At 43.0% G+C, this 23,412-nt stretch overlaps 1 protein-coding gene across 2 annotated transcripts; it reads left to right on the forward strand.

Annotated features, from left to right (window-relative positions):
* The first annotated feature begins 974 nt into the window (after positions 1-974).
* On the forward strand, positions 975-4,517 carry txnl4a (thioredoxin-like 4A). Of its 2 annotated transcripts, none has more exons than XM_039605184.1 (4): positions 975-1,055; positions 1,375-1,554; positions 2,860-2,963; positions 4,008-4,517. In XM_039605184.1, exons 2-4 carry the CDS (start codon positions 1,402-1,404, stop codon positions 4,177-4,179), a joined length of 429 nt encoding a protein of 142 aa, XP_039461118.1. In that variant the 5' UTR covers positions 975-1,055; positions 1,375-1,401; the 3' UTR covers positions 4,180-4,517. The 2 variants fall into 2 exon arrangements, with proteins under 2 accessions (XP_039461118.1, XP_031595964.1); XM_031740104.2 differs by having other exon boundaries at positions 988-1,157.
* Positions 4,518-23,412: the final 18,895 nt, after the last annotated feature.

The raw sequence follows: 23,412 nt of genomic DNA on the forward strand, positions 1-23,412 counted from the left end.
TTTGTCTATGTCATTCTCGAACCTTTATAGAAATGTTTCACTGGGTAAATCACCTTAAATGAAGCTCTTCTAAACCGTATTTGTCTGAAAGTACTTTTGTGCAGGGACCTGTAACTGTGTAATGTTTTTCAGTGTAACCACAGTATAAACCTGTCTTCTACAATCACTGGTAAAGACCAAAAGTTCTTCCAGACAGGGGCGGGGCTAAAGGGGTGGGGTGTGGTGGCACTGACATATCTGAAATTTGTTTGCTCCTCTTCTTCACACACATTCATCACTTAAGTAGAAATACAGATAGTTGTATTTAAAAATGCTCTAGTAAATATTAACATACCCATTCAATGTCCTTACTCAAAAGTTGTTGTTTTTTTAAAAAGTGCAGGCTCTGGAATGTACTCTATACAAAAATAAAAAGTAGCTCTTTGAATTTTTTGACAACTAATTAAAACTCATGTTATATCATTATTATTATTAAAAAAAATCTTAACAAAGGCAGTAAAAAATGTAGCTGTATTTGCTGTTGTCTAAATTGTAGATGGTTGACTTTGCCTCCACACCTAAATAGAAAAACGACTATAGGGCTACATCGAGATTTGGCAGGTGTGGAAACACTAAAATTACCCGAAAAGAAAAACGTAGAAACAAGTGACAAGTTGTTTCTGATCGGATTTTCTGAATTCCTATGACTTCCACACCGCACCAACCCGCTGTGCCACCCCATTAAAAAAAAAATCCCGGAAATGCCCTTTGTTCCAGTTAATATTAAGAAAATTCTTCCATGTTGCAGCTGGAAAGGATGCCGTGTTTTCCTGAAATCTGATTTTGGAAGTCATTTTTCTCATAAATGAAAAACAGAGGTTACCTAAAGCAGATTGAATAGGGTCAGGACGTCTTACAGCATAATTCACTAAGGAAAAACCTAAAATGTGGTTGCATCTGACTAAAGCGTACACACGGACGTGACGTAAACACGTCTGGCGCTGGATTGATGACGTCACGTGTCTACAAACGAACCATTTGCGACAAAGTACACAGCGGCAAGAGCTGTAGCAGAGGTATTATTCAACAAAGTTTCTCTTTCTTGGAGTTAGGAATTGCATTGTTACCACAAACACTACATTCGTGGCCTAATAACACGGATTTATTTACGTTTTTAGGTAAGTGTTTCCAAAGTTTGTTCACTTCTTTTTATGCAGGGCTCTCTATTTCTCCTTCCAGATTTTTCCTTGCTAACCTCAACCCAGACTGCCCCGTTAGCAGCAGGCTTACTGCCTATTATGACTAACACAAACAAAAACAGAGGTTTTATTGGATGTAATTTATAATGTAATTTACACATTTGCTACTGTTATAATGAAACATATTTATTTGCAGCTTAGGAATCAAAAACTTTGGATCAACATGTCGTACATGCTACCACATCTCCACAACGGCTGGCAGGTCGACCAAGCCATCTTGTCTGAGGAGGACCGAGTCCTGGTTATCCGCTTCGGACACGATTGGGACCCGACATGTATGAAGATGGACGAAGTTCTTTACAGCATCGCGGAAAAGGTCTGAGTAGTTTATCAACGACGACTGTTTGCTAGCTTATGTTTCTTATCTGAACTCCTGTAGAGGGCGCTGTTTGTGGGGGTTTAACCGGATGCATGTAATATTATTAAGCTGATAAAATTCAGTATAGAGGAGGTCATTTTAGTACTTTAAGGGCAATACGTGGAATATTTTACCATTTATTGTAACATTTAAATAACAAATACGTATTAAAATCTTACAAATTGAAAATATATGCACAGCATCCTTGGTGGGGTCTTATTCTGGGATGTAGTGATTTTTCTCTCCTGCAAATAATCTTTCTAAACGCAAGTCTTTCTCTTACTGTTAATTACAACTTAAGAGGTGAAAGTTTGTAGAGCCTATAACTTGTACAAATGTAATGCTGGCACTTTTCCCCCTCCCTCTCCCGAGTAGTCTTTGTTTTGGTCATTTTGTTTGTTTTCATGGTTCAGGTTTTTCCCAAGTCTTTGAGTTTCAGCAAGCTACCTTCAGTAATTTGCTGACATATGTTAGTCCTTATAGTGTGGCAACAATTTTTATTTTTTCACTGGTAAACTCAAAACCCGGAGGAAAAGTAGCCATAAAAGACAGTATGACTTTAGTAATGACTCAGTTCAGAGAGCCAACTTCACCCATGTTTCTGGGTCACTCCTTGAGAGCAGTGTTATGGATACAGCAAGTCAAGAAGAGGGAAAAAAGTGCACTTAACTACATTTTCACTATGATAACTGTAGTGTCAGTGCAGTTTGATTCAATATTACTGTATCAATTTCCATTGATTCAATTTAGTTTAGTTTAGTTTTTTTGGCCTTTTAGCCTATAATGGATAGTGACAGCATAGAGAGACAGGAAAGTGGGGAAAGAGAGGAAGACATGCAGCGAAGGGCCACAGGTCAGACTCGAACCCAGGCCTGCTGCTATCTGGCCACAGGCCTGCTCACCAACAGAGCTAGTATTTGTTTATTTATTTAAACCCAGATTTTTTTTGTTTGAGACTTTCTAATGCCTCTTAAAGGGGCCTGGAGGCTCCGTACTACATTGACTGGTCATGGAAGATTATTGCTGATTTTACAACCAAGGCTTTTGCTGGAGGATTTGGCTCTGAGGTAGCAATTGGTTGATGATTTTCCAGATGTAACCTTGCTACCCAGAGCTGTTAAAGTTAAAAAGAAACCTGGCCTTGTGTAATTTTTAAAAGATAAAATTGACTTGATGTCCAGGAAAACATTTTGCTAAGAGCAGCACTTTTCTTCTTTTTTTTTCTGTCTGTGTTTACTTTTGTTTTTTTCTTTGCCTTGACAGGTTAAGAATTTTGCAGTCATTTACCTGGTGGACATCACAGAAGTACCTGATTTCAACAAGATGTACGAGTTGTACGACCCCTGCACTGTCATGTTCTTCTTCAGGTGAGGCTGTCAGTGTCAGCCCTGCATTCTGTCACTGTTGTTGTTATTTAGTAGACTGGCATTGCTGGAATGCACTCAGGTTATTAATTATTAAAACTAATCATATTAACAAAACTGCTAAATCTTGCAGTCATTGTACACTTCATTTATGTAAGGATAATCTAGTTCTTTTAACACTAAAAGTGTTCAGCTGTGCTCTTCTGGACTCTGCTTCACATCAAACTCACAACACATTAAATAAGCAGACCAGAAGACTGTACTAGAGAGGTATGACGGTGCGTGGGGGAAAACACCAGATACTGATATTTTAATAAAGAAGTTAACATACTCTGGGAATACTTTGAACAAGAGAGCTCAACTCATGCATGACCATCTTGAGAAAACTTAACCGAAAACTTTCCCAGCACTGGACACGCTTATCTTAACGCAGCTGCCCCCTAATTCAGAGCAAACAATCACTTTTTGATTGTAAGGCGATTACACAAGGTACCTGATGGGAGGCAACCTTTATGCAAACAGTTGCTGTCCGACTTGAATAAGCAGTCACACTCTGAGAGATTGCCAAAGGTTTGTAAATACGTGCTGTCTAATTTGTAAATGCAGACAGATTGCCAGCATGTTGCCATCAGTTTGAATGAGTCTTTGTTAAAAGCTGAAGGCAAGTCGACTCATCCGGCTGCCAGCTGGTTGTACTCTGGTTATATTCCTATAGAGCAGGAAGGTTCATCAGTTTATGCTCTGATCATCATCAGGAGCATCATCTATCAGCAGTCTTCCTCATGATTATGATTGGCTGTATCAAACTAGACAGATGGACAGTTATTTATTTGTTTTGGACTGAAGACCATAATTATAAAAGTTAAAACAAGAATACTTGAAATAATTCACATTATGTCACTGAAATTTAAAGAAAAAAAAAAAACCCCTTCAGTTTTTAGTTTTAATCTGTTTTCCACATTAGAACACAGATGGAAACCCAGTTTTTGGTATTTAAATGTGATTTAAAGGAACTCAACATCAAACTTCATTTCATCCCATTTTCAGGAACAAACACATCATGATTGATTTGGGCACCGGTAACAACAACAAGATCAACTGGACAATGGAGGACAAGCAGGAGATGATAGACATTATTGAAACTGTGTATCGAGGAGCAAGAAAAGGCCGAGGTCTGGTAGTGTCTCCCAAGGATTACTCTACAAAATACAGATATTGATTCTTCTTTTACTTCTCTTCTTCATTTTGTTGGAGTTCTCTTTTTTCCATCCCTGCTGTTTTGGACAGAGACTACAAATTTCAGAAGTCGAGGATTTTGTTTTCCAGTATTTTCATTTTGCCAGTGAAAGAGGACGATATTGTTATTATTGGTTGTGTATTTGTTACTTTGTGCCATTTGGGGTTTTTGTGTGTAGGTATCAGTTTAACTCAGTTCCTTAATGAGCTGTTTATTGTGCTTTTTTTTATTTTCTTGTGTGAAATGAGCTGAACAGATCACACACAGTGTACACAGCCCTTATATTTAAAAGTTGTAATAAACCTGGATTTTTACTGAGATTTTTTTCTTGAGTAAAGTTTCTGTGGTTGGTACAGTTTGTTTATTTATTGCTTTTTTTCTTCCTGTAAGGAAGACCACAGCCACACAGTGGCTGCAAGATGGGTAGAGACAAATAAGACTTCTTAGTAATGTGTTGATAGCTTGTTGAATGGCTTTGAGTTAGATTTTGTCTAATTAGAGTTTTAGCTCTGATGACCAAGCTAGACGGAGAACAGGAATTTAAAAAATGCCTAAGGAGCTTTTCTTTCCAAGCTCCTTAAACTACGGTGACCTGAATGACTGAGAACCTTCACAGACAAAAAAACGAAATTTTTCTGTGTGCTCATGTTGAAATCTAATCTCAGTATTTCCTGACCACAGGCAATAAACATAAATAGTTGAATATCTGTACACCACCACAGATTATTTTAATTTAAACAATTAAAATATGAAGTGCAGATTTTCAATTTTAACACAGTGTTTGACAGATAATGTGGTGTTTTGGACCTGAACTGAAGATCCAACCTGTAGACCCAAAATACAATTCCCTGAGATCTCCACTAGATGGAGCCAGAGCTATTTGGAAGAAGACTGCATCATTATAACGTTACAGGTTCCAGCCTTACTGCTGAACACTGGTCAAGTGTGCTAATGACCTAATTCCAATTGTCCCCTGCACCCTCCCATTGAGTAACTAGTGTAACTCCGTGTGGATGCCCACTTGGAGCTGCAGTAGTTCCTCGTTTAAGGGATAAGGGTATAAATGCAAGCTCTGGGACACGTTTGTCCTCACACAGGAACGTGCTTCCACTCAGCATCTGCAGCTAATTCTACTGTTGTCAGACGGATGTGTTAACATAGTCCTTCATCTTCTGTGCTTCACTTTCATTCATCATTTACAAAAAGCTGACTTGTCTTTAATCTTTCCTCTTTCTTGTTATTAGTATTTATAACAACAATAAAACAAATAAGAGATGAATTTTTAAGCAGCATACAGAATTTCACTAAATAAGTATTTCTCTTATTACTGAAACGGGTCATTTGAAATAATCAGAACTCAAACTCTAGTGTGCCGAGTTTACAGAGCATGCTTAGTAAGTCTGCATCGCTTAATGTTGTGGATTTTTCATGCAAACGGTAAAAATATGTAGGAATGGAATGGGGCCAACATCCAGGCAAACAAACTTAAATAAATGATAAGACTTTTTCCTCACTTTCACAGTTTAAATGATTAAAATGTAACTACGTAACATAAAATATTACCAGACAGCAGCACGACAAACAAGTGCTCCGTGTGCACACGAGGATAAAAATGCTAAATTGCGCATATTTTACAAACATTAAACAGGTTAAATCAACTTATCAAGCCACATTTAAAATACATAAATAAAACATAAACACTATTGCTTACACGAGCTAACCAACAAGATTACAATATACAGGAAATCTCTGTAGTTTCTGTCAGTTTGATCACATTTTTTGCTTCACATCTCCAGTTCTAGAAAAGTTGGTTTGATGTAATAAAATGTAAATAAAAACAATTATTTTCAAATCCCATAAACTTATTTTATTCACATTAGAACACAAGAAACGTGACATGTTTTAACTGAGAAAACTTAAAACTCTAAGTAAACGATTAAAGTCATTTTTCATTTGATGGCAGAAACAAGTCTTTATAAAGTTTGTACTGGGCCATGTTTACCACGAGGTGTAGCGTCCTCTGTCCCCTGATGATGTTATTTACTGCAGTTGACGAGGTATTCAAAGTCTCTGCAATTTAAGGTTGAAGCACATTATTTTTTTACGATCTTTGACACATATTTTATTTTATTTTTTTTTGGCAGATCGTGAACTTTACCCATCTTTACTCATGTTACTCACCTGTTGCCACTTAACCCGATTAGTTGCAAATTGTTTCTCCAGCTGTTTCCTTTTAGTACTGCTTACTTTTCCACAAATTACTATGATGATTAGAAAGACTAAAAGTAAAACTAATACAAACTGAAGTGAAACTAAACTGAGCAAAAATTCAAAATGAAGTAAAAATCTAATATAAAACAAAGAGACGAAACTAGAATAACCCTGGGACACGTTCACACACTGAACTGTTTATGAGTGTGATGTCCTGTGGGAAGAAGCAGTTCTTGTGTCAGCCTGTTTCGGAGCTCTTTAGCGCCTGCCAGACGGGAGAAATTCACATAAGTTCTGGACAGAGTGCGAAGTGTCTGGGATGGAAAAATAACCCTCAGAGGAGTCCTGGTTATTGCTATATCTCCGCATTTACATTTTAAACCAAAGTATATACATTTTAACACGATTAAAGCTTAGATGGATGATATTTCTGTTAGAAAAAAACAACAATCATGGGTCTTCATAGTTGCGAACTCCTGAAACATCAAGCTTAAGATCATGAAACCAGGGTTTGAGCCTTCCACAGTCTTCGGTTTTAATCTCTATGCAGCATTTAAAGAAAAGGGGAAAAAAGAGAGGAGGAGTTTGAGAATAAGAGAATCTCATTAGTATCCTTCAGCTGTCAGCTCCATGTTTTACAGCTCCGTCCGGTTGGACACCGCACACCAAACGGGAGTCCAATTTGCTGAGTGACAGACGAGGTGAAAGGAGACAAACTCCGTCTCTCTCCCTCTGTTTCGCTTTATGTGAGCGTGTTTGGACCGGAGACACAAAGAAGAATCCAGAGAAAATAGCCTGACCTCTTCACCTCTAATCTCACAATCAGGGTGTGTGTTCGCTTCCAGTTCACTGCACTGTATATTTCTGCCCAGTGTGTTGGGCACAGGGAGTAGACAGCTGGCCACTGAAAGGAGACGAGCGAGGACCGAAAAGGGCCAATAACTGCTTTGGCTGCTGCCAAAACCAAACACTCTGACCACACTGACATAACATGTGAAATATCTGTCTTCCAGGAAACAGAAAAATGCAGTGTTTTTGAAGCTGCTGTTCATTTTTTAAGCTTAACATTATGAAAGCTAAAGCCAAGAAATAACCTCACTGCCCTAATTTGTGTACAGTGGCAGGCCTGAGCATATCTGCAGTTCAAAATAAACTAATATCCTCATACTAGTCTGTGTTTATAGACCATGTTGGGAATCTATACACACACCCTTAAGGCCTTGTATGTTCTTTCCACTTAGATTAGCCTGGCATGGCTTTGTCTTTGTCTGGCCTGTCCCTGCAGGGCGCACGCACACCATTACTGTGCCACTGTCCTCATATGGAGCACGGGGCCAAAGGCCAACTCCATCGGTCCATTATAATTCACATTATCATGCGTTGTGTTGTTCCCCGTAACTGTTAATCAGCTCAGCCTCGGGGGAAAGTGGAGGGAAACTCCAGTCTAGACGCACACAGTGAAGAGCATGTAGTGGAGTCGTTACTCTTATGCACTATACAAGGAACGTGCATGCACTAAAGCCGCATTAATCCAGGATCTGTTTTCAGCTGATAGTGTTTAAAGTGGATCTGCACAAAGAGGGTGCAGCATGCAGACCACGAGGATCATCTGGGTGCCAAGGGGGAAGACACGCTGGCATCTCTCCATCCCTTTCTCTGCTCCCTTTCTCGTCTGACACTAACCATGTGGATGGCGAGGAGGGGGGCAATTGCCAATTTCTGGGACACCCCATCCCCCCAGCCCTGCAGCTTCCCCTGCTGGCACTGATTCAGATGAACACTCATACACAAATATTGTATTTACCCATTTCTCTTACCCGGTGACGGTTTGGTCACAGCCTAACCCAAATGTGTGCCACATGACGATCTGAGCCACTGCTCTCAAAGTTAGCATCAACTGTCATCCTGAGTAAAGCACTGTTGACCCCTAAAGCTAAACAAAGATCTCTTAACAATTTGGCCCACAGAATGAGTCAACATGGCTTTTTCAACCAGATTCAGACTCTGAAGATTTTACAAGCGTAAATTAGATTCTTTCTCCACAAATTTAAAGTGAATAAGAGGGTCAGACTTTTGTTTTACTTTTGAATTACCTGTTTTATTATTTCACGTTAACTATGTTTGCTGTGCACACACACATTTATGGCAGTTTTGTTTTCACCATACAATAACCCCCAAAAATGTACATAACCTTATAATCACTGAATTTCCCTGAGGAACCCACCAGAGGGATTAATAAAGTTTTATATAATCTATATAATCTATCTAATCTAATCTAATCTAATCTAAAATCAAAATCACCACCTCTACTATGCTGCTAGGTAAAGAGCCAAGCTAGCTAATGAGACAGGCTAGCGGCAAACAATTCAGAAGAATTTTAAACAGATGAGATTGACAAATTACAAAAATTTGTTTTTGTTTTGTCCCCCACCCCCATCCACAACAAACAAAAACAAATTAAAAAAAGCTAAAATATGTTATCAACAAGCTAACGTTTTAGCTAACATCTTAGCTTAACTAGAGCTTATCTTATCTTAGCTTAAATAGAGTGTTATAAAATACACACACTTATAAACCAGAAAAAGGTAGAAATGGTAGAAGTATTATTTGATTTTCTACTTTCCACGAGGTTGTGAACCCCTTAATTTTTTTATTAGCTTTAACTGGAATGATTTAATTAGGTCAAACAAGAATGAAATACAATAAAATCCAGATTACATTTGAAAAGATGTGAATTTAATCTTATAGCTGCAACATTAAACCCATTGAATCGTAAAGTGGAGATTGTAGCCCAAGTATACTGGTTCCTGTTATTCATGTATGTGTTTTGACATACGCCACCAACCCAAATGTCGTTGCAGACCAAGTCAACCCATGTATGGAAGGTTAATTCGCTCAGTGCAAATTAGCCATACACTTTTTGTTTATGGCTATTAAGACACATGGAAGATATCCATCCATCCATCCATCCATCCATGGTATAAAAACTATATCAAATAAAATTATTTAAAACAATACTATATATACATATATACATATATATATAAACTATTTTAAATAAATAAATAGTAATATTTTCAATTTTTTTCTTACATGCTTTTTGTTTGTCAGCTCTCCACTGAACTATGTTCTTAATTACAAATATTTTGCTTCTGTGCTGCTGCTGCCACTCTCAGTATGTGTTTATATATCTGTACATAATCATCTTGTCATCAAGCCTCCATCACTGCAAACCCGTGACCTCGTTCTTGCTTGTCCTTCAGTTCACTCTCTCCCCGATCTCCACCTCTCCTCTTGGGTTATATCACGGGCTCTTTTTACATAACTGACACAGCAGGGAGAGTTATCAAGTCTCATCTCCTCCTCGATAGTTTTAGTTCTCTAATTTCTTCAAGGGAAATGTCAATTCAGAGACCCGATGGAGAGATAGGACTGTTAGATTTTCTGAGAGAAGAGATGATGAGCACTGGCTTATCTCCAAACTCTGAATCAAGCTCCTGTTTATTCATCTGATATTTTCTCCTCTTCTAAGATCGACTTATTTGTGTGGGCTTTAGGGTGGGTTTGAGTTTTGGCCCCATTGGGGAATTACTCAGAGTGAATGAACCATTGCCCACAGGTTGCAATACATTATCAAGCGGCGATCAGTCATACTGATTATACCCCTAAAGAAACACAAACCCTACGCCATCAACCAGCTCCCCGCCCTCCTCAGTTCATAAACGCTGACACACTTAGCAGCCGACTGTTGTGTTGGTTTAATTCCTTCCCCCTCCTCACGTCTGCCTTCTACTCCACTTAGGGACCTGTGACTAAATGGATTTGCATCTCTTTTTCTGCATCATTCCCAAAGGGGTGCCATCCCTCCATGCGGGAGGGTTTACTTAACTCAAGTGAAACCGATACCAGTGTGTACGGGAGAAGAGGTGTGTTTATGCAGTCTGTCGCAATGCTGACACACCTGATGTACAGTACACATGCTGACCCCCCCATGACCCCGGGCTTAACGCACTCACTCCATTCATGGCAGGCACCTCCATTCAGAAGCTTCAGAGCCAATTAGCACCTGCACAGTCCTCGCAGGAAGACCAGGCCTCCTGCTACATGGGAAGTGTGATGTTGCTAAATGCCCCAGCTGAACCAACAAAACCAATGCACGTGCTGGTACTCGTGCACAAACGCCCCAACGCACTTACACAAGCACAAGAGTGGAAAAACTCAATTTCCCCCCATTTTAAGAAGTGGCTTGTGGGTAATGTGTGCAGCAGGATTTGACAAGCAAGAAGCAATCCAGTGATTTTACACATTAAGCTGTGCTCAGGTGTCACTGCTCAGCCTCTAAAATGTTTGTGGCAGCAAGGGAGGAGCTTTGAGAGGTGTCAGGAGTTAGTGATGTTGTAGGGGTTAATGTAGCTTCTGGAAGGAGATTTCTAATTTTTATTTATTTTTGTGAACATCTCATGGTGGATTATGTGAATTTTTTTTTTTTTTTTTGCACTGTCCCATAAAAAGGATTACATAATTGTGGAGGAAATAAACTAAACTAAAATACATGTCTGAATATAATGTTTTACATACAAAATTACACTGTTCATAAGTGCTCAGTGTGTCCCGCTCTGGACACATGGCATGTGTCCCAATACTTTTATGAGCATGTCAGGAGTGACTGCAGTCACAGCTGCTGTTATGCTACCTACCAGCAAACACGTGAAACTCAGGAATTCAGTCTTTCTAACAGTACACGTCTGATACATGCTGTCCTAGAGGGTCCTAGAGTCCTAGAGGGAGCCACAGTCATGCATCCTTTCAGGATTCAGGAAATCCATCCATCCATCCTTCTTCTGCTTATCCACTTTAGACTCGAAGGGCAAAATGTGCGGTACACCCTGGAGAATTTACCAGCCTTATATTCTAAGGTACTAGAAGAGTTTGACTGCACAAAGTACAACATGGTGTTACGTGTGACCTGAATATGACGTGCGATCAAGCTGTTAACATGACTGGGCCAAGGAGATAATTAGCACAGAACGAAATAGTGGAGGAATTGTAGCCTGTGGTAGTAACATCATACTATCATACTTCACCACACAGTCTGTAAATCCTTTCTTCCTACCTTCAAATTCCAGTGATTTTTATTCTAATGGTGAGATAAGTAAGATTTGAGTGGGTTGCATATACAAGGACACATACACATGCACTCATAGCTGACGTCCAAGTGTTTTTGTCAGCAACTCAGACACACAAGTATAACTTTTCCTCGTTTACAAGAAATGAATAAAGTGATCAGACTTACATAGTAAGAACGTGGGAGGAAAGGGATGTTGATTATTAAATGCTGATTACTTGTTAAAGTTCCTAAACAGTGGGTCTGATTACAAGCTCATAAAAGTTTCTGTTGTAGCCCTGTGGGGATAATAAATGACTTCCACTGAAAGGATTTTGTCTTGTAGGATACACATATTTCATGAGCTATGGAAAAATATGAAAGTTTGGAATCAAATACTCGTATTCGCACAATATGACTGTTTTGTCACGCACTCAGAAATAGGATTAAGTGTCCCTACAGGTACTTGCTACACCTAGGGATAAATACTGGACTGGAAGGCAATTATGTGTAGGGGAGACCGGGGATAGTTGTAACATTTTTGACATTTCTGTCTGTAGCTTGGAGCTCTTTTAAGGTAGTGGATTCAAAATGTAATGCAAAGTATTTACATGTCTCAGCTATTAAATAGTGCAGCTATTTTCTCTGCAGCACAATTACCCATTGCATGGTATGGTCTCAAACACAAAGAGTGAAATGTTACAATTAACCCCATAGTCTGGGTTAGTTGTAACATATCCTGAGGTGAAATGTAACACAATGAAATAAGGGTACTAACAAAACATTAACGTGTAATCTTTGTTTATTCAACACATGAATGCACATAGAGCCATTTATGTAGCTATGTGTGTGTGTGTGTGACAGAATGCAGAAATCTAGCTTTTGAACATATTCCAACCCCCAAAAAAGACAAATTATGGAATTTTCTGCAACTGAATATTTGATTAATTTTGGTTGGTCTTCCTTGAGTTTGGCCTCATTGGCTCAGTGGGCATTATAACCTACAACTCTTGCACCAATTTTGAACATAACAATGAAGCTAAAAAAATGTAGTTGTTCACCAGCATCGCAATTCCATTACTTTTTATCATGGCTTACCTTGGTGTGGTTTGCAAAGTGCTTCAGAAAGATGAGGAAATCTGTTTCTTGCACCCATCCTGATTTATTTCCACTACCAATACTTCCTACTGGTCCATCTCTGACACAGTGGTCTGCATAATGTATGTGTGGGAACACAAACAGTGGAGGAATTGTGTTGCCAATGGCATTAACTGCATATACAAAGGCGACCTCTGCTGATGTCGTTGCCCCAACTTGTTTAATATAAGTTAAAGTAATAGTGTGGTAAGTTGTAACATCTGCATTATTGTTACAACTAACCCAGACTGTTGCTGTTACAACTCACCCAGACTCCTATAGCCATGAACTAGCTAAGATTACAGCCAACGGCTAAAACATTAGCACTAAAGACCTACACAGAATATATCCCCATAGACATACAAATAACATAATTTAAGATTGATGAGTTTAACTGCAAAGCAGATAATGCTATTAGAAATTGAAATAAAGTAGAAAAACTTACTTTTTGGCATACAAATTACTTTTTTTCGTGTTAAATTGTCTGTGTTTGACAAAATGTGCTGATTTTTCACATGTGATAGCAGAACTGAATTGGGCATGCACAGGATGAGTCACATCATTTGAAACTTAGCCCTGATTGGAGAAATTGGAAGTGTTACAACTGACCCACGTTACAACTATCCCCGGTCTCCCCTACTCTTTCAAGTATTAAAAAAAGGTACGTGTTTCCCAGCAAGAGTGAAATGTATATAATTGTATTGTTTCCACTAGATTTAAAGGTGCATGATGTAATCATCATGAGCTGGCCAGTGATGTTGTCTGAGTATTAAGTTAGCTAAATTCTTGGTTAATCCTAACTGTCATTAGTGATGTAAATTGGATTTGCAAATTTGTAACGCTAATAGCTAACATGCATGTTTGTGGACAGCCGAGAGAGAACCCAAGAATTCAATCACAGGACCTTCTGCTGTGAGGCGACAGTGCAAACCACTGTTCCACCGTGCCACCCTACCAGGAGATGCCCAAATACAAAAAGAAATTTTAAACTAGAAATTGTTTTTTGCTCCTAGATTTTAAGTTTTTATAATTTTCCTTTGAAAATCAGACTAGAAAAGCTCTGTACACATGCCAGTCCATTTCTAAAGGAATAAATGAGTAAAAATATATAAAACAGATTCACAGATACTCCTGAACACTACTTTGTACCTTTTTAAAGCATCTGGTTTTGGATATCAAGGTACAAAATTGTCGCTACAATACACAAGGGCAAACCTGCAGTAACAGGGTACAATAAGATGAATAAAGAGTGGACAGTAATGTGTAGGGCTGCCTCCTGTAATAATTCACACATGTAAAGCAAATATTAGCATACTGTAAATGTTCCACTGTTTTAGTACATTAATGGTTTATTTAACTGATACTGTGATGTTGGAAACACATTGATGAGTAGAGGTATTACAGGAGTCTTTGGGTAAATGTTTGCATTGGCAGTTTTTCAGAAGCTACTTTTAGAAATCTAAAGGCAGGCTAATATAGAAATATTTAATTCTGAGGAGCTATTAGCTCTTAGCCATCTTCAGTGAGTCAATTGTAATAGATCGTGTCTAAACTGTGATGTTTTTTCCTGTTGCGCAGTGGGACAAAGGCAGAAAAACCTGCACGAGCCTGAAAATTGATTGACAGCTATACCCTCCTTTTAAAAATGTTGCTGTTTGCTTTCAAAAGCTCTGAAAGCTTCAGGTTAAGCCCTGTTCTTATCACACAATCGCCCGTCGCCCTCGCTCTCTGGCCATCTTCATCACTCCTTCTCCTTGTTCACTGTTTCCTAATCTCTGCTTCTCTGCCTTTACATCATCTCTCTCTCTCTCTCTGCCTCTTTTTTTCTTTCTTTTCCTCCTTTTGAGCCGCTGTCCCCCTATCTGCCAGCCTGTGCTGGTACATCCCCTTCTCTCTGCCTTTGTCAATGTATTTTGCCCTTATAAGGAGAGAGCACAGGCAGACTGTACTAACCGCGTGAGCTTAGCGGGGGTGTTGCAGGGGCAGGAGGACCACGGCAACTGTAACGGCAGGGTGAGATGGGAGGAGGATGGAGGAGAATGGATGGATGGCTGGGGACGGGGGGGTGAAGCCACCACACTTCTGTCAATGACCACCCCTTCACCCCCACCCACCCCCCAAGTAAGATGACAAAAATAGACACAAGGGAGGAGGAGGAAGGATGAGAAAGAAGAGGATAGAGGCTGTAGAGAGATGATGGTGAGGAAAGGCAGGTGAACGAATGTGGGAGTGGGGAGGCTTGCACGCCAGGTCGAGGCTTTAAGAGGCAAAGAGCTTCCCAACATCGTTTACCTCTCATTTTAAAAGCCAAAAGTTGCTCCACGCTGATTATATACGTTCACAAAGCTCCCATTTTCTGCTCTGAGCAGTATCTGCATGATGCCAGCTCACCAGCTGCCCACATACTCATCGATACAGAAGTCTAAAATTCAGCTGGTGAGAGTCATGGAGGGAGAGTGTGGGCTTCAGTGTGGTGCATGTCGGTATGGTGCAACGTGACTGATCCAGGACTCCGATGTTCCCTGTTTTGATGAGAGGAATAAGGCGCCCTTTGACTGGGTGAACCTGATCACACAACACAATATGATTACATAACCTCACTATTCAATCTCACCCCAAATGAAGGCAATACATTACAGGCTGTCATATGTAAAATGTAAATGAACAGCATGTTAAACAGCCTTCCTGTTACTGCTGTATTTAATTTTAGTTGGGTTTTTTGTAAGCACTGATATTTCTTCTTCCTCTTGCAAGTGATTAGAAATAAAGTAAATCCTTCCTTAATTCAGTAGACTCACAGTCTTTGTTGGTAAACCTGTCCTATTCTCGTATGACCAGAAGTTTGCGGTGGTTTAAATTAGCCCCACATTTCAGATTTTAAGAAGTGTTGCTATTGCTGTGTCACTGATCTTGCTGAGGGACTTCTTTGGGGTTAACAACTCATTTGTTTTTCTACATAAAGTGGACATGAAACACTACATGTACAAAAGCTAATTTACAGTATAGAGCCCTGCTCTCAAAAACCGTTTTTCCTGGTCTTGCCTCTCTACCATACGAGTGAGGAGGGATATGAATAATATGCTCATCTCAGCCATCTCAGGTCTGGATACAAGCATAACAGCCTCTCCCACATTGGTAAAAGGTAAAAACAGTACATTTCCCAACACTGCACAACTATCACTTCTCATTGTAGATGTAGCAGAGAGGCTACTCTTTGGAAGAACCAACCACTGCTTTTACCACCAAAGGGTTGTGCAGAGTCCATCAATCCATCAGTCTGTCCGTCCTCTTAACTACTTTTCTAGTTTTTTGTATTTAAAATGAACCTAAATAAAATAATAGTGTAGGGCAGCACGGTGGTGCAGTGATTAGCCTTCCGTGACCGCAAGAAGGTCCGGACTTCGACTCCACCATCTGGCCGGGGCTTTGCTGTGTGGAGTTTGCATGTTCTCCCTGTGTTTGCATTGGTTCTCTCTGGGTACTCTGGCTTCCTCTGTATCCTTTTTTGAGTAGGATAAGACGTTCACCTATGTCCCTTGGATTGTCGTCTGGGGTTTGAATTGGGAGTATGAGGTGTCCGGTTCCTGTAAAACCGTTCCAGGGGCTTTGTCCGCAATGCCAGCAAAAAGTCTGACTTTTTCCTGGTGGGTATCGACTCTGCCAGGGCTGGCTTTTTTCATCTATTCTGTTCATAGGGTCTATGGACAAAATTTCTGGGCGTAGCCAGGTGATGAAAGGCTTCCACTTTGTTGGTCTCAAATTTTTACTCTGCTTTTTGCAGATGATATGGTGCTGTTGGCTTCATCAGGTGGTTGTTTCCAGCTGCCTCTGGGGCGGTTTGAAGCTGAGAATCAGGACCTCCAAATCTGGGGCCAAATCATGGTTCTTAGTGAAGTGGAGTGCCCACTCAGGGTCAGGTGGGGGTGTTTAAGTATCTTGTGGTATCGTTCACGAGTGAAGGGAGAGAGGAGCTGGAAATGAACAGATGGACTGGGGTCACAGTTGCAGTGATGTGGATGCTGGATTGGTCTGAGAGCTGAGAATAAAAATTAAGCTCTTGATCTACATCCCTACCTTCACCTGAGGTCACGAGCTCCGTGTAGTGACCAAAACAACGAGTCACAAATACAACTTGGAGAAATTAGCTTTTTCCGAAGGATGGCTGGTTTCTCCCTTTGAGATAAGATTAGGAGTTCAGACCTCTGAGAGAGGCTGAGACTGGAGCTGCTGCTCCTCCTCATCAAAAGGAGCCAGTTGAGGTAGTTTGGGCACCTGACTAGGATTCTTCCTGGGTGAGGAAAATTAGAGCTAGATCCCTCCTCATAGGCTCCTTCATTTCATTTCAATTCAATTCAATTTTATTTATATAGTGCCAAGTCACAACAACAGTTGCCTCAAGGTGCTTAAAAAGAATTTAAACAACTCAACCTTTCTGGTGAAATGTGTGCATGTTGTGACATTTCTGTATTAAAGTCTCCTCAGCTCATATTTCCTCACCACGAGCATCACCCCATGTGTTACACCTAATGTGAGTTGTGCACTTTACATCTCCTTATAATTCATGAAGCAAGCCTTTATGGACACTTAACTCAGACACCACAGGCAGTCTGTGTCATTCATGCAGTGGCAAGCAAGACAGGGCGATTGGCCTAAAAAAAAAATAAAAAAAATCAGACACTATATAAATAATCCAAGCTGTTCCACCTTGTGTCGGTTGGCAATTATGCTAAGGTATAAATATTTCACCTCCGTATCGCTCTGTGCATCGTGGACTGGTCTTAAAAGGACAGCTTGCCCTTTTTTTGCCTTCTAATCAATGTAGGGAAACAGACTGCGAAGGCTTTCGACTCCACGGATGAACTGAAAGGAGTTAAACATGGTGATTATCAGATGCAGAGCTTCAAATACCTCTGGGCAGCTTAGCAAACTAAGAGACTGTATACAGTAGGTATCTTTGGAAGCAAACTTTCCCCAGAAGCTTATGCAAATTGACTTACTCATCATCCTCCCTCGGTATCCTTGGATACGAGTTATTTATTCATTTCGGTCTCCTTCACTGCAGAGCCGCTGCCTCTTGGAGCAACGCACGCAGATCAGGTGATGATCATGTGTCTCAGCCGGGGTCTACACTCTCTGCTGTTCAACCTGACACACACACACACACACACACACACACACACACACACACACACACACACACACACACACACACACACACACACACACACAGAAAGACACTGATCTGAGTGGGCCCTTTTTCACAGTGTGCTGAGATTTGATTTTATCTTTTAGCCGGAGAGTTCAGCTGGTCGTGAGGGATCAGTGGGAGGCCTCCCATCAAAGACAATGTTTATTAACAGACAACAGGCAAAACTGGCTCTCCAATCCTCTCTGGTTTCAAAGAGAACATCTGCTGCTGTGCATATTTGAGTCATTAGGCCAGAGGGTGGTGGTGGTCGGGCTTGTTACAACTGTGAAACTGGAGTGTTTCACTGTTTGAAAGCCTTCCAGATCCTGTTAATGAATGATCAGAGTCTTTTCTGAGAGGAGAAATTAAAAGCGGTGGTGCTGGTTGTAATAAGGGAAGAAGAAAATTCAGAAAAACCAGTGTCATCGCGCTGACACTGCTACACACCGCCATCAACAGATGCTATTTTTGAAGCTTCATTTTCGAGTGTAATTCCCGAGGATACTTAGGTTTTTGCATTTTGGTCTTTTATTGCGACGCTGGATTGAATTTACTGCACAGCTCATTAACATTGGAGTAAATTTCATTTACCTGAGTAAGGAGGGGAAGCCTAATTCACGTTCAGAGAACCAGAAACTGTCACTAAATAAATCATAACAGACCAAGGTGCGTCATCATAATAAGTCTCACACCAGGTTTATAATAACCTCCCACTCAATGAGCTCCAGTGACTCATGAAAAACTCTCTGACGTTGATTCTTTTTTCTTGAGCCTCACAGGAGACAAACTCTCCTACCAGCATTGTACTGTCAAGCTGAAGAACCTGCTCACTACTGATGAAAAAAATAGTGATGGAGATGGTTCTTCAGCTAACAGGAAGCACTGCAGCCCTACGTCCATGACATGCTTTTTACTCTGTGGTGGACAACACGTGGCACAGGTGAAACATCTTTTTTAGTTTAAGGGGCAATACATCTAAACTGTCTAAAGTTTGTGCAAATAAACTGATCTTGCAACACACACTGAGACATATACAGACCCTTTCCAAAACATTAGAATACCATGGAAAAGTTGATTTATTTCCATAATTCCATTCAAAACGTTAAACTTTCATAGATTATAGATTCAGGGCCCACAACTTAAACAATTTCAAGTACTTAGTTGTTTATTTGTACATAATTTGGGCTTCCAGCCCATGAAACCCACGAAAACAGGATTTCAAAAAATTAGAATACTGTGAAGACATCAGCCCAAATTTTACAGGGCATGAATGTTTTAAACTGAGTGTCACACACAACTCATCTACGAAACTCAAAGCACCTGCACAGGTTTTCCCATGTGTCATTAAATTGGTTCACTTTGATCCAGTTGTCTCAGTTAGGTTCAATATGGGGAAGACTGCAGACTTGACAACTGGAGAGCATCATTGGTACCCTCCATATGATGGGTAAGCCACAAAAGTTCATAGCTAAGGAGGCTGGCTGTTCACAGAGTGCTGTGTCCAAGCATATCAATGGAAAGTCTAGTGGAAGGGCAAAATGTGGCAGGAGAAGATCCATCCATCCATCCATCCTCATCCGCTTTATCCGAAGTCGGGTCGCGGGGGCAGCAGCCTAAGCAGAGAAGCCCAGACCTCCCTCTCCCCAGCCACCTCCTCCAGCTCATCCGGGGGAACACCAAGGCGTTCCCAGGCCAGCGAGAGATATAATCTCTCCAGCGCGTCCTGGGTCTGCCCTGGGCCTCCTCCCGGTGGGACATGCCCGAACACCTCACCCAGGAGGCGCCCAGGGGCATCCTTGTCAGATGCCCGAACCACCTCAACTGGCTCCTTTCGATGTGGAGGAGGAGCAGCGGCTCTACTCTGAGCCCCTCCCGGATGGCCGAACTTCTCACCCTATCTCTAAGGGAGAGGCCAGCCACCCTTCGGAGGAAGCTCATTTCTGCCGCTTGTATCCGCGATCTCGTTCTTTCGGTCACTACCCACAGCTCGTGGCCATAGGTGAGGGTCGGGACGAGATCGACCGGTAAATTGAGAGCTTCGCTTTTACACTCAGCTCCCTCTTCACCACGACGGACCGGTGCAGCGTCCGCATCACTGCAGCCGCAGCACCAATCCGCCTGTCGATCTCCGGCTCCCTTCTCCCATCACTCGCGAACAAGACCCCGAGATACTTGAACTCCTCCACTTGGGGCAGGAACTCATCCCCGACCCGGAGTGGGCACTCCACCCTTTTCCGGCTGAGAACCATGGCCTCAGATTTGGAGGTGCTGATCCTCATTCCTGCTGCTTCACACTCGGCTGCGAACCGTTCCAGTGCGAGCTGGAGGCCCCCACCGATGAAGCCATCAGAACCACATCATCCGCAAAAGCAGAGATGAGATTCTGAGGCCACCGAAGTGGAAGCCCTCCGCCACTTGGCTGCGCCTAGAAATCCTGTCCATAAAATTATGAACAGAATCGGTGATAAAGGGCAGCCCTGGCGGAGCCCATCACCCACCGGAAACAAGTCCGACTTATTGCCGGCAATGCGAACCAAACTCTTACAACGGTTGTATAGGGATCGAATGGCCCGTAGCAGTGGGCCAGACACCCCATACTCCCGCAACACCTCCCACAGGACACCCCGAGGGACACGGTCGAATGCCTTCTCCAAGTCCACAAAACACATGTAGACTGGTTGGGCAAACTCCCATGCACCCTCAAGTATCCTCGAGAGGATAAAGAGCTGGTCCAGTGTTCCGCGACCAGGACGAAAACCGCATTGTTCCTCCTGTATCCGAGGTTCGACTGACGGACGAACTCTCCTTTCCAGCACCCTGGCATAGACTTTCCCAGGGAGGCTGAGGAGTGTGATCCCCTGTAGTTGGAACACACCCTCCGGTCTCCCCTCTTAAAGATGGGGACCACCACCCCGGTCTGCCAGTCCAGGGTACTGCCCCTGATCTCCACGCAACATTGTAGAGGCGTGTCAACCAGGACAGCCCTACAACGTCCAGAGCCTTCAGGAACTCGGGCGGACCTCATCAACACCAGGGGCTCTGCCACCGAGGAGTTGTTTAACTGCCTCAGTGACCTCGACCCCAGAAATTGGCGGGTCATTCCCTCATCCCCAGACTCTGCTTCCTCCTCGGAAGACGTGTCAGTGGGATTAAGGAGGTCCTCAAGTATTCCTTCCACCGCCTGACAATTTTCTCAGTCGACGTCAGCAGCGCACCGCCAGCACTATACACAGTGCAGGTAGAGCACCGCTTCCCCTCCTGAGACGCCTGACGGTTTGCCAGAATCTCTTCGAGGCAGTCCGAAAGTCTTTTTCCATGGCCTCTCCGAACTCCTCCCACACCCGAGTTTTTGCTTCAGCCACTGCCCGAGCCGCATTCCGCTTGGCCTGTCGATACCTGTCAGCTGCCTCTGGAGTCCCACAGGCTAACCAAGCCCGATGGGACTCCTTCTTCAGCCTGGTGGCTCCCTTCACCTCTGGTGTCCACCATTTGGTTGGGGATTACCACCACGGCAGGCACCAACCACCCTGCGGCCGCAGCTCAATGCAGCAGCCCGGCAATGGAGACGCTGAACATGGTCCATTCGGACTCAATGTCCCCGTCTCCCTCGGAATGTTGTTGAAGCTCTGCCGGAGGTGTGCGTTGAAGATCTCGCGGACTGGGGCCTCTGCTAGACGTTCCCAGCACACCCTCACTCACGCGTTTAGGTGCACCGGGTCTGTCCAGCGCCCTCCCCGCCACCTGATCCAACTCACCACCAGGTGGTGATCAGTTGACAGCTCAACCCCTCTCTTTACCCGAGTGTCCAGAACATATGGTCGCAAGTCTGGTGATACGATTACAAAATCGATCATCGACCTGCGGCCTAGAGCATCCTGGTGCCACGTGCACTTATGGACACTCTTATGTTCGAACAAGGTGTTCGTTATGGCCAAACTGTGATTTGCACAGAAGTCCAATAACAAAACACCACTCGGGTTCAGATCAGGGAGGCCGTTCCTCCCAATCACGCCCCTCCAGGTCTCGCTGTCGTTACCCACGTGAGCATTGAAGTCTCCCAGTAGGACAACAGAGTCTCCAGGTGGGGCACCTTCCAGCACCCCCCCCAGGGACTCTAAGAAGGCTGGGTACTCTGAACTGCTACTCGGCGCATAAGCGCAGATGACAGTCAGGACCCGTTCCCCGACCCTGAGGCGCAGGGAACAAACCCTCTCATCCACTGGGAAAAACCCCAGCGTACCGGCAGCAAGCCGGGGATATTAGAATACCCACCCCAGCCCGCCGCCCTCACCAGGGGCAACTCCAGACTGAGACAGAGTCCAGCCCCTCTCCAGGAGACTAGTTCCAGAGCCCAAGCCATGCGTAGAGGTGAGCCCGACTATATCTAGCCGGTACTTCTCAACCTCACGCACTAACTCAGGCTCCTTCCCCACCAGAGAGGTGACATTCCATGTCCCTATTGCCAGTCTTGGCAGCCGGGATCGGTCCGCCAGGGCCTCCGCTCCTGGCCGCCGCCGACACACATTGCACCCGACCCCTATGGCGCCTCCTGCGGGTGGTGGGCCTGCGGGAGGATGGGCCCATGTCTCCTCTTCGGGCTGTGCCCGGCCGGGCCCCATGGACTAAGCCCCGCCACCAGACGCCGCCCTCGGGCACCCTCCCCGGCCTGGCTCCAGGGCGGGGCCCCGGTAACCCTATCCCGGGCAGGGTAAACTGTTCCCTCGATGTTCTTTTCATACGGGTCTTCTGATGCACCAGCAGAAGAGATGACCGTGGTCTTCAGCGGATTATCAGACAGAAGATTCAAGAATCTGGCAGAGATCCAGAAAGAGTGGAGTGAGGCAGCAAAGCTTCAAAACCACTTCTGAGTTCAACGTCGGAAGCGACTCAACTGGGCCAAGGAGAAGATGGACTGGACTGTTGGCCAGTGGTCAAAGGTCCTCTTTTCTGATGAAAGTAAAGTGTGCCTTTCATTTGGGAATCAAGGTCCAAGTTTTTGGAGGAAGATGGGTGAGGAACAGGACCCAAGCTGCTTGAGGTCCAGTGAGAAACATCCACAGTCAGTCATGATTTGGGGTGCAATGTCCGGTGCAGGTGTTGGCAAACTCTGCTTTCTTAAATCCAAGGTCACCGCAACAGTGTACCAAATGTTTTAGAGGGCTTCATGATTCCTTCTGCTGAGAATTTGTATGGAGATGCAGATTTCATCTTCCAGCAGGACCTGGCCCCTGCCCATACCGCCAGAAGCACCAAAACCTTGTTTGATGGCCAGGTTTTAGTGCCATCACAGGGCTTGACTGGCCAGCCAACTCACCAGACCTAAACCCCATTGAGAATCTATGGGGTATCAAGAGGAAAATGAGGTCCACCAGACCCAAAAACAAAGAAGAGCTGACAGCAAGCATCAAGGAAATCTGGGCTTCCATAACTACCAGGCAATGCCACAGGCTGATTGCCTCAATGCCACGGCGCATCGAAGCAGTGATTAAGGTGAAGGGATTCCCAAGTATTGAAGACTGACATATCATTTTGAAAATACCACATTTTGATTGATTTGATGTGATCCAAATTTCTT

This window comes from Oreochromis aureus, linkage group 22 (assembly GCF_013358895.1).
Source record: "Oreochromis aureus strain Israel breed Guangdong linkage group 22, ZZ_aureus, whole genome shotgun sequence".
Taxonomy (NCBI): domain Eukaryota; kingdom Metazoa; phylum Chordata; class Actinopteri; order Cichliformes; family Cichlidae; genus Oreochromis; species Oreochromis aureus.